This window comes from Podarcis melisellensis (assembly GCF_964234715.1).
Source record: "Podarcis melisellensis genome assembly, chromosome: Z".
Lineage (NCBI taxonomy): Eukaryota > Metazoa > Chordata > Lepidosauria > Squamata > Lacertidae > Podarcis > Podarcis melisellensis.
In genome coordinates this window covers 38211110-38223488 of record NC_138547.1, presented here as the reverse complement: position 1 = coordinate 38223488, position 12379 = coordinate 38211110, and the positions used below count along the sequence as shown (strand labels likewise).

The 12379-nt window shown below is 39.9% G+C and overlaps 1 protein-coding gene across 6 annotated transcripts in view; it reads left to right on the top strand.

Moving 5' to 3' along the window:
* STAG2 (STAG2 cohesin complex component) overlaps positions 1–12379 on the top strand; it is a 65906-nt gene that overhangs the window by 24374 nt on the left and 29153 nt on the right. For 5 of the 6 annotated variants that reach the window (XM_081897109.1, XM_081897106.1, XM_081897110.1 and 2 more), the window contains exons 2-7: positions 2786–2940; positions 4106–4184; positions 4680–4841; positions 6326–6422; positions 7612–7688; positions 11448–11652. In XM_081897109.1, the coding sequence (XP_081753235.1) occupies positions 2897–2940; positions 4106–4184; positions 4680–4841; positions 6326–6422; positions 7612–7688; positions 11448–11652 (664 nt within the window). In that variant the 5' untranslated portion in view covers positions 2786–2896. Of the gene's footprint in view, positions 1–2785; positions 2941–4105; positions 4185–4679; positions 4842–6325; positions 6423–7611; positions 7689–11447; positions 11653–12379 lie in introns of those variants that run through there. The other variant, XM_081897111.1, reaches the window with a different exon arrangement.

Genomic DNA, 12379 nt, shown 5'->3' with positions numbered 1-12379 from the left:
CGCGCTGAGCTCCACACGCCCCAAGCTTCGGGATTAATGCAGCGCTCCGCTAGCCGTGGGAGAGCTGGGTCTCCCACGGCTAGCGGATAGCTTACTGAAGCCTGGAGAGCGAGAGGGGTCGGTGCGCACCAACCCCTCTCACTCTCCAGGCTTCAGCGAAAGCCTGCATTCGCTCCATAGGACGCACACACATTTTCCCTTGCTTTTTAGGAGGGAAAAAGTGCGTCCTATGGTGCGAAAAATACGGTAATTCCCAGTGTGTAGCATACAGCCCCAGTCCATTCCACTTGCTACTTTGAATTGCTGTTAGAGACTGACCCTATCGGTAAATTGAAAGATTCTCAATGGCTTAAGATCTGGTCCACTTGCCACCTTTAGGTCTCTGTCTAGCAACATTAAGGAGAATTCTTTTTTTAAAATCTGGGAATGCTTTTGAGGTAAGAAATGCAGAGTAGAAATTTTCTCAAATAATTGGGATTGTTAGGGATGTGATGGAACATAAAATGGCCAGTATTGTGTTTCCATTATATAAATCTATGGTATAGCCCAGTGGTGGCGAACCTATGGCACATGTGCCGGGGGGGCACTCAGAGCCCTCTCTGTGGGCACGCGCGCCATTGCCCCAGCACAGAGCCGGCAGAAGGCGAGGGCAGTGCGTTGAGTTGTCAAGTGAGTAGAAGCACCTCGGATGGGGCGCCAGGGTATGTGCGCGCAAAACGGAGCCATAACCTCCAGGGCACACGGTTTCCCTTGGGGAGCCTCTGCTGGGGGGCGGGGCGCAGCTCTGTGCACACGCTCAGAAGTGAGCTGACGTGTTGGTGGGCTGCAGAGAGTTCCGAGCAGCCACCTTTCTCCTGCTGCTGTGAGGTTGAGGCTTTACACACTGGCCAGGGCCAATAGGAGCGGAGTCAGAAGTGGAGTGGATGCTTCCTGCTCCTCAGCTGAGCTGCCTGCTCCCACTCCTACTTGTGTGCAAGCAGGAGCAGGGTGGAGATCTCTCAGCTGGGAAGCACGAAGCCTCCACTTCTGAGAGATCCCCTAGGAGCGGGAGTGGAAGTGGGCAGCTCAGCTGAAAAGCACCTGGCTGCCTTCAGGGGCTGCCTGCAGGGGCTCTCAGATGCAGCTTCCGGGCAGCCCCCACCGTCCCCAACCTCATCAACTATTCAGGTTGGCTGCCTTCACAGGGTTGCAGGGGATCTGATGCATAGGTGGGGGCTCCTTTAAACTTCTCCTTTGAGGGGAGTGCAGCCACGAACTCCTCAATGGAAAGTGTGACGTAGCCTGCACCTCCCCAGCTGTGCTGCCCCGATCCAGCTCAGAGCAGCCCACTTGCCTGCTCACTTGCTGCCCCAGCCCAGCCTTCCCTCACTCAGCGCCTCCGGAGCTGGAAGAGGGGGTGGTTGCTGTTGTGGCTGCAATGGTGGAGGGACGAAGTGCTGGAGGGCAGCAGGTGCCTGCTCGCTTGCCGCCCAGCCCGCCTTTCCTCATTCTGAAAACGGAAGTGTGGCACTCAAAATGGAAGTTATACTTAGAACAGAGCACATTCTGCTTTTGAAAAAAGTTCGAAAACCAAAACACTCATTTCCGGGTTTGAAGTGTTCAGGTTCCAATTAGTTCGAGAACTGAGCCGTTCAAAAACTGAGATACCACTTTATTACTCCACTGTGTCTCCACATGGATGTGCCAACTTCCCTTTCTAAACTAAAACCTCAGTATTCAGGTTAAATTGCATTGTTGGTGCTTTGCGATAAATAAGTGGGTTTTGGGTTGCAGTTTGGGGACTCGGTCTCTAAAAGGTTCTCCATCACTGATATAGCCACATTTGGAATTCTCTGTATAGTTCTAATCATCTGTCTATAATAAGGTATTACAGAGCTGGAAAAGTCTGGGAAAAGGTAAACCAAAATGTTCAAGAGATTCAATGTTCAAGTAGAAATTTTCTCAAATAATAGGGATTGTTAGGAATGTGATTGAACATAAAATGGCCAGTATGGCATTGCCATTGTATAAATCTATAGTATAGCCACATTTGAAATTCTCTGTATGGTTCTGATCATTCTGCCTGTAACAAGGTATTACAGAGCTGGAAAAGACTGGAAAAAGGTAAACCAAAATGTTCTAGGGATTGGAGTACCTTCATAGGAGTGAAATAATTGATACATATAAAGTATGAATGGTGCTGAGTAACTGGATACAGGGCTACTTGTTGAAATGCATAAACATTAATAAACTTGGGGGAAACAGAAGAAAGTTCTTCTCTAAGGGCACAGTTAATCTGAAATTTGCTACTACAAGATGTAATAACTTACATGGACTTCTTACATGATCTTAAAGGGAGACTAGACAAATTTGTAGGTCTCTCACTGACTGTTAACTATGAGAGAACCAAGTGGAACTTCCATGTTGGAATATGATTTTCTCCTTAAAAGCTATTGTTTGTGGGGAAAACAGTAGGGAAGATTGCAGTTTGCCTTCTCTGTTTCTTGAAGTATCTTGTTGATTTTTTATGAAAACAGGATGCTAGATCCAGTGAACCTTTGATCTGTTCTGTTCTCGAAGGCATTTATATTCCCAGGAGCACAGTGAGACAATTCTGAGATTGATATTTCATGTGCATATATACTAAGCCCAAGTATATCTTGCTTCTTGAAAAAAAGTTAAAACTTTTATTTCTTTTATCTTTGGGGGCTATTTTTAAAGAAGCAACAATATATATTTGATGAGAGCAACTAAAACAACAAGCTGCTATGTAAATTGAGTTAACCTTTTGTTTGTTTTTTAACAGGTATAGGCTACTGCAACAAGAGAATAAAGTGATAAACAATTACTTTTGCAAACTACAGCTGCTTTTTGAATGCATTTTTAATACAGTAGTGCTCCAGAAGATGATAAAGAAATGATAGCAGCTCAAGAAGCAACAACTAATTTTGCTCTGCTTCAGTAAGTACCTTAAAATAGCAATGTTAAATGATAAACCCACAAAGCATCTTCCTCCCCCCCCAACAGCAATGATATATACTATTATATATGTGCCTTAAAATTATGGCTTATAATAAGTCAGTAGTCCTAGCATCATTTCATCATCAAAGAATTATGTGATGTTACTTAAAAAGATTGCTTGAACAATTTAGCCACTATCAAAGGGTACCTGCCATAAATATTTGTCTTGTGACTTCTTCAGATGTAATGGCTTTTTAAACCATATAAGTTCAATGATCAAGGAGGTGTTGGAGGTATTTCTTACAGATTTGGGGTAGTGTATGTCAGGTGTCTTCCACCTTTTCAGACCCAAGACCCACTTTCTTAATCTTTTAGCATATAGTCACATGAAGGTAGTGCTGTTGTTGCAACTCACCTTGGATCAAGCTGCAACCCACTAGTGATTCCAGACCCACTAGTGGAAGACCAGTGGTGTAGGTAATGAACTACTTCACAACTGGCTCAAACAGGGCTGCTGAGTGTGCTCTTTTTAAGATACTACAAAAGTATTACTTTCTAAGGATGAGCAAAGAAATGAGTGTTACTCTGACTGCATTGTTTTTCCCCTTTAAATCGTGTGCTGTCTAAATTTTATTTTTTCACCTGATGTTAATTGCGCACAGTCTGTTGGTTTGCTGCTTCCTGCAAATCATGCTAGGAGTTTATTCAAAGTTATGCCCATTGAGCTTAGTAGGGTTTACACTGTAGTAAGTTTATTTTGAGTTGCAGCTTGTGAAGTATCTGCTTGCATCAAGAAGATAAACTGATATGGATGCATGCAAATTTCATTGTTATGTATGCAGTATTCTTGTCACCATTTAAATTTTTCAGATGATGGGTAGGAAATATTCTTTATCCACATATTAACTCAAGGTTTCCTAGCTTTGCTCTCATCCTTCCACCTCTCTGAATTGGCATGGTGTGTATCATATTCTGATACCACTCCTGTACTGTCATGGACTGGCTCGCTTCTGACATGTACCTTCCTGTTTGTATTGAAACCTGTTCATATTGAAACCCTGTTCAGCGAGGGCAAACTATTTTGTATCCAGGTAATAGACATGGTAAATAAAATACTTTCAAAATAAAGGCATACTTACCAAGAATATAAAATATGTCTTTTTAGGGAGTCTGAAACACATTTTTCTTCAGATACTGACTTTGAAGATATTGAAGGAAAAAATCAGAAACCAGGAAAAGGAAAGGTATGTGTATCTGGCATTCTCAGTCATATAGACTGGTGGCAATGTAATAAAGCTGGTTTATATTTTATATAATTTTTGAATGAATTTTTAACCATGCAGTAATGGTGACTTAAGTGCTTGTTTGAATCCGAATAATGTTGGTGTAATAGTGTGTGGGGAGGTTGCAGATTTCTCTTCAAGTTGAAGCTGTTCTTCTCATGGAATGTGTTCCAGAGTGTTCACACATCTTTGGGGGCAGGTTTACCAGGGATAGGTTGCTACTAGAATGGGCAGGCCAGAAAGTCACTGTGTACATGCAACCCTTTATATCCTGGTCTTTGTGTTGAAAACTTTTGTTTCAGCAAATATAAACTGGCAGAACACAACGGGTGCTAATAGTGGTTTATAGTAAATAAAGATTCCAAAATCTTAAACCTCTGGTAACACATAATAATGCCTGAAATAGTTCAATTATACTTTTACTAATAAATAGATTTGCTTTTGATATTTATACAGACCTGTAAAAAGGGGAAAAAAGGTACAGGAGAGAAGGGGAAAGTTGGAAACGGAGCAGGGAAGCCTGGTGGTCCAAATCGAATGAATGGGCATCACCAGCAGAATGGTGTGGAAAACATGATGCTGTTTGAAGTTGTTAAAATGGGCAAGAGTGCTATGCAGGTAAGTCTTTTTAGGGGGTCTTAAAGTGAATATTCAAGCAGTGTAAATAAAGCACTCTATAAAATTGAAACTGTCTAAAGAGTTGGGCTCTTATGCACATCCTTGATGTTATATTTTAAAACATAATTTTTTTAACAGCGAGACAACTATGGGGAGGGGGAGAGATACTAGCATTATTCTCTTTGTTTTTGTTTGTTTGTTTGTCTAACCGTTGGAATGAACCCCTGGAAAGTTGTCCAAACTCAAATCTGTCCCTCAGTTCCCCACTCTGGCTATAAACTGAGCATGACCTCATGAAGAAATTAATAAAAGAACATATAATCATATTGGCTATGTTTGAACATAAACTAAATAATGTTTTAGCATTTTAAGTTCCAGTAAAGCCCTGGGCTCATAAAATCCTTTCTCCTTCTCTGGTGCAGCTATGAGGAGGAAGGCAGAAATTTCTATTGAACAATATTAACAGCAGTTTAACACATGTGCAATTTTTGACTGTGAAGGCAACTTGATAAAACTTGCTTGTTTCAGCAAACCATAGTTAAGGCTGACCACAGTTTGCCCAAATATTCATAACAAGACATGCTGTTATTAAGTGAAACTTCCAAAGTTCTCCTTCAGAGGGGGAGAACATAATCCCAAGACTCTGTGCGCCAGTAGTGGTTTAGTCATGCTGGCCACATGACCCTGAAAGCTGTCTGTGTACAAATGCCAGCTCCCTTGGCCTGAATGCGAGATGAGCACCACACCCCATAGTTGCCTTTGACTGGACTTCATTGTCCAGGGGTCCTTTAACTTTACCTGTTCAGAAATTAAGTTATGAAGCCAATTCTACCAGTATTGGCAGAATGACGTACTTTCTAAATTCCAAATCTTAAGAGTTAGTGTGCATTATTAGTGCAGGTTTATTTAATACTTCTAAACCATTTTGATTAATGGAATCATTTGTTTGTATCTAGATACAAACATAAAAATAGTTTGATCCAAAGGTACCCTTCTGCTCATAGGGGGCAGCATCTGAGTTGAAAGGCACCTTTGGATTAAAATCAGTGTACCTAACTCTTTTGTCTCATTGTCATCAATCAGCAAGCTATAGTTTTAACTGAGAACTGTCTTGCTTGATTAAAACATTTTACCTCTTTCTCCAGTAGAAGCTGCTTACAAGCAAAATACTTTGTTCACAACAATTTAGACTTCTCTGTTTCACATAACTGGAGCAGGGCTGGCAGAGGGGAAGGAGAAGGGAAAGTTGTTTTGTGTGAGCAGAAGAACATTCTGCTAGTGAATGCATATAGCCTAATACTTTGAGAAATGAAAGAAAGTAAAGAAATAAGCAACTTAGTTTGCTGTTTAGAAGAACTGGTTCAGGGAACTTTATGAGCTTATTATAATTTTTTGATTGGTGGCTTTTTTGGGGTGGGTGGGAGCTGCATCTTGAAAAGGTAGTTACAGTGTATTTAATGGTGGCTTTATTTATTTTTCCCTAGTCTGTGGTAGATGACTGGATAGAATCCTACAAACATGACAGGGATATAGCACTTCTTGATCTCATCAACTTCTTTATTCAATGTTCAGGCTGTAAAGGTAAGAAGTGTATTTGGAAGTAGCGTTTACTTCCTTACAGACTTAAAAAAAAATTCGAATCCCACCCTTTTTTCAATTAACTATTCAACTTAAATGTGGGGGCTTGGCTTGCAAATGCCTGCCACCACTCTCTCTCTTAAGCACAGCTGGCTAGACATGTTTCCATTAGACTTGCCTGTCACAGAGTAGCTCAGTTCAGACATGATGCCCAAGTATGGCTAAGGAAGCACAACTATGGTTTGTCATGGCATCTGAATTTATAACCCGAGTTTTGTTACCAGCCAGCAAATCAGAACTGGAAATCACTGTTTGAAGTAGGCTTGCAAACGATGGCTTGAGTTGATAGGATGTCTAAATTTCACAACTCAATGGTCACGTAGAGAGGAAACAATGTATTCACTTGAATGGGTTAGCTGCCTCTTCTTTAAAGATTTGAGAAATCTTCTTCAATAAACACTTAAAAAAACAAACATTGCAGTGAGTGAGGAGGTAGAAGAAATAGCATAGTTTGCAGTATTTTCAGTTCTTGTTGTTGGAGAGCAAGACTCGGTTCAGATGTCACTTTCTCAGTCTAATAAACTATGTTTTATTAGCTTGAGAACAAGCTCTGTACCATAAGGAAATAAAGGACTACATAACTTTTAAAAGGCATCTGTAGGCAGCCCTATATCGGGAAGTTTTTAATGTTTGATATTTTACTATGTTTTATATGTGCTGCAAGCCGCCCAGGGTGGCTGGGGAATAAATAAAATTATTATTGTTATTATTATTATTATTATCTCTCTCCTCCTCCTCGGTTCTCTTGCTTGTAAAAATTGAAGACATTGTGGATTGATCTTAGGCTGCCAACTAGGATTTCATGTGTTTGTGGATCATAATATTTCAGAATTAATTTATTAACAATATTTCTGTAGTGGCTTGCCAGAGATTGAGGTGGCATACAATATAGCATATAACATGTTTTAGAAAATTCTAACAGCCAACTGTATAAAAACTTGCATGTTAGCAGCTTATAAAGCAGGCCTTGCCTGAATTTGTAATTGTTTGTATACATAAACAGTGCTTATTGTCCAAACATTAAATGACATTTCAGTTTAGTATGTTCCTGCATAACGTTTTTCCACCCCACAGAAGTTAAGGTCTGTGATACTGTATGATGTGATTTTAAATCACTATTTGTTACTTGTAGGGGTTGTAACAGCAGAGATGTTTCGACATATGCAAAACTCAGAAATTATTCGGAAAATGACTGAAGAATTTGATGAGGTAAATGTTAGACATATTTCTAGAAAATTTTCAAGCATTTATGAAATGAACTATCATGTTGCAGAATATAAATGTTTGATGTAATACATTGCATAACAAAGGATAGTGGTAGGGTGGAAAGTTAATAAGTAAAAGCAGTGGAAATGAACTTACAGTTAAAACATGCAGATAATAATGATGGCATCTCTTTTGAAGGGATGTTTTAAGCAGTGCTAGAAACTCAGATATGTAAGCTAGCCACCAAATGGCACTTTAAACCTAAGTTACGATCACCACAGTGGAATGTTTGAATCTCCATTGGAATAAAAATCACCTCAAAAAATAAACAGCCTCACTGATTTTTAAAGGATTGGAATTCAGCATCACACTAAGGCAATCATTCTGTCAGGACAAGCTTTTTGACTTGCCGGATGGAAGTCCCCTCTCTTTTGCCCCTGTGCGCTGTGGTGGCGGCTATTCCAACCCCCCCCCCCCAGCCAGTTTGGGGGGTGGCTTGTGGAGGAAGGGAATAAAGCCCCATTACAGAAGCAGAAATCCTTTATTTCACTTATTGTATTTATATCCCACATTTATCTTCCAAGGAGCTCAAAGTAGTGTAGATGGTTCTCCTCATCTCCATTTCATCCTCACAACAACCCTGCGAGGTAGGGTATGCTAAGAGATGGTGACTGGTCCAAAGTCACCCAGTGAGCTTCATGGATGAGTGAGGATTCAAACTCTGGTCTCCCAGGTCGTAGTCCAACACACTGACTCTGCAGGGCTTCCATTGACAGGGCTCTTTAATGGATTCCCACCCAAAGTTGGCACTGGGTGATAAATAAACTAAGGTCTTAACCCCACTTCTCTGGGGTGTAAGGCTCAAAATTCTATATGCACACCTATCTGGTAGTAAGTCCCATTGAATTCACTGGAGATTACTTCTGAATAAACTTTCATATGATTGCATTACAAAACTATAACACTAAGCAAAAGTGGTGGGAACCAGCTCTACTGAGTATTCTTGGAACTGGAATGATAAAAATGAATGTGAGTACTTAGAGGAGACCTTGAGCATTGGTATATGCATTTTGTGAAAAAGAAATGTAGGTCCTTTGCCATGAAGGCACAAAATGTCACGATATGGTTTAAGTCCACAAATAACTATATATTAACTATCATTTTTATAACCAATTTCCTTTTCAAAAATTTCCTGTGCTTCTAAATGGCTGATTAGCACAACCATTTTTAATGTTGCTCAAGCCATCTTTCAAAGACTTTACAGAAAGTAGCAAGCCACACCATGTGAGTTGAGAGGCGTTCATAAGGCTGATGGCCTTGACTGAATTCCACCCACCCCACTTCAGTGTGAAGTACTGTTGTGGCAATTGGTCCTAAAAGAAAGGATAGCAGTGATAACAGTAGAAGAGAGTCAAAGGGGATATATATATACACACACACACGGAAGTAAAAGAGAGTCCAGAGAACCACTAGGGACCAAAGAGTTGTCTTAAGAGAAAAATACCTGGCCAGACAGTGGGTTGTAGCCAAATAAGTTCTGCTTAGAGTAGGCCCATTGATTGTAATGACCCTGTTAGCTATGCCTTGTAACTTAAATGGATTTACTTTGAGTAGGATTAGCTTTGACTAGAGCCCACAATTCTGAAATCCTATCCACTAAACGTTAGAAATCCTTCTGAGCTTCATTCTGGAGTATGAAAGTTCACTTGTTTTGCAAACATCATTTTGCAGCCCTGAGGTTCTGTAACTCATTTAAAAATAAACTTTGGAAACTTAGTTTATTGAGATGTTAGATTGCATGTTTATGGAATAAAAAGATGAACACCATGCAGCTTTGGCCTCCCAAGTGTCCTTGGCGGTGATATTAAATGACAAAAATAATCAGTGGTGTTTAATCCATGCAGGTGTTCAGGAAGGCAGGGTATTAACGATGTGCAGATAATTCTGTTGGGGCCACTCTCGTGTATCCTTCTGATAGGATGAACAGAGTTCAAGGAAAGTGTGTTCTTGTGTGTTCCGGACAGCTCTGTGGTTCAGCCACCATCACCCTAATAAAGCAGCTTCTGTTCTCCTCCTGGCTCCATTGTCTTAATTTCTCCCCCTCTCCACCCAGAGTTGCCAGCAACAAAAATCTCCACATATGGGTTGTTTGGAGCATAGTGGCGTCTTTTGCTGCCATGCTACTACACGAGTTAGCTGACTTTTGTGGTAGTGTGACAGTAAAAGACTAAAAGACGCTGCCGACTTGTGGAGATGTCAAGAGTTGCTGGTGGTTCTGACATCTCTCCAGCTTGGCTGGCTGGTATGCAGCAAGAAATGCTACTGTGTGCCAGCCAGCCAGATGGTGATGTCAGTCACCAAGTAGATGGTTGTGAGTTGCAAAATGTGACTGGCGACCAGTGAATTTTGAACACTGGTTTTCAGGATAGGGTGGGAGACCTCTGGCCCAGAGGCCGAATATGACCCTCCAGGCCTCTATTGGGCCCTCAAGATTTTCTCTGTGCCACACCTGTCTCTGCTCTATGTCCTCCTTGAGTGCATAATGCCTGTTGTGTGTAGAAGTGTTTGTATATGTAATCCTCTGCCTGGCTTTTGCATGTCTGGAATTTAGCCTACTGTACAAAAGTAAGAATCGTGTGGCTCCGCCCACATGTCGCTGGCCCCACTCACCACGGGCATGTAATCCACAGAGGGCTGCCCATGTGAGCCTACAGCCTTTCAGCTAAAGAAGCTTCTCCACCCCTGTTTTAAGGGGAGTGATGAAATACCAAGCATGTATAGAGATAGGTTCTATTCTATTTAGAGATAGAAGTTATTGGAAGCAAGAAATTTAAAAGAATATACATTTCCAATGTTAAATAATGGCTTTTAACAGTAATGAGGAAAACAATGGACAGTGGAGTTTTGAGAATTTTTGCGTGGGATAAAGTAAAAGATATTAACCCAGGGCACTGTTAAACAGCCATATTCATATTATTGACATTGTTAGATTTAATATTGTATTTCAGTTTAGAAACAATATGATATGTCATAAAGACGTGGAATATTTGATAAGTATTACTATGTATGTACATGCTCCTACACAAATATCATTCTACTGTTTAAACCTTGAAATACTGTTTCAATATGTTTTTTTCAAGACTGCTTCCAACTATTCATCTAAAAGGGTTTAGCTGTATTTCTTAGCACAATGGTAATAAACTGCACAAGAGCCATACATATTCTGCTCTGAAGAGGTTATCAGTTTATGCCTTAATAAGGGAGCTCCTCTCCAGAAGTGTGTATTTTCAAGAGCTAAAAAGGACAGTTGACTTCAACAGTAAACTGGATGTCTTACAGATTGCTTCTCATTGGTTTCTTTTGAAATCCCTGTGTTGTTTTTAAAACTGCTTGTTGGCATCTCAGTTTATGTAGTTTTCTTAAAATAACTTCTTTCCCCAAGGCTATTCCAGAGTGATTATTATTATTCTTGCATGTTCAAATGCACCTGCTGCCTTGAGAGTTTTGGTTCTGCAAATTTTTTTTATGTTTTTGTGGTGAGCAGAAATCTTGGTTCCACTTTGGAAAGCAAAAGAAAACTTAGAATATCTTATGTACTAAAGAAAACAATGATCATCCTTTTTGTGAGGAGCATTTCTTGGGTCTTGAAGAATGCTGACATTTACAGCATTTACTTCTGCTGTTTTAGTTCCTCAAGTCGTCTTATATTTTAACAAACAATAATATGAAATATCATTAACATATATTTGTTTCCTATTGTAGGATAGTGGAGATTATCCACTTACCATGGCTGGTCCTCAATGGAAGAAATTTAAGTCAAGCTTTTGTGAGTTTATTGGAGTATTGGTCCGGCAGTGTCAGTATAGTATCATATATGATGAATATATGATGGACACAGTCATTTCACTACTTACAGGATTATCAGACTCTCAAGTCAGGGCATTTCGACATACTAGCACACTGGCAGGTAAGCAGTCTTTATTAGGATGATTTTGTGTATTCTCTTTTTAAGTCTTAAAAGGCATCCTGAATAATGATTTCTCCCATATTCTATTGAATTTGCGATGCCTGGTTCAGAAATCTGCAGTAAGCCAAAGAGAAAAACATAGTTTGATAAAATAGATATCTATTTGCCTTCCTTAAAGTGGGAATAATTACAGTAAAATAAAATATATATTGGGCTATATCCAAAAACTGAGATCATCCTCACTGGACTCCCTCCTGTATTACTGAATGTTAGCATGTGGATGCTTTGTTGTCTCTGCCTTCTGAAATAAAGCAGATGCAACTGGAAAAATGTTCTTGAGAATATGGCTATGGTTGAGAATATCTGCCCTGGGTTCTGCCCCTAGGAAAGCTTTTTGGTACCAGGCAAAGACATGGGATTTGATTGCTACCCATCCACAAAAAATAGGATAGAGTCTCTGAATAAAACATATGTAATGAAAAGCATTTTTGAAAAGTTTCAGGTTATTTCAAATGGTTATGGAATAAGATACAATACTGTTGTAGAAAATATATTCCTGTTGTTATATAAATGAAGACATTTCTTATTTATGCTAGTTTTGTTTTATAAACTTACATACAAATGCACACATACATTTCTATGTGTGCATGTGTTGATTGTAATTTAATTTAGAAAAATAAAATAAATTATTCATATGTTTGTACTGTAGTCATTCTAATGGGCCTGT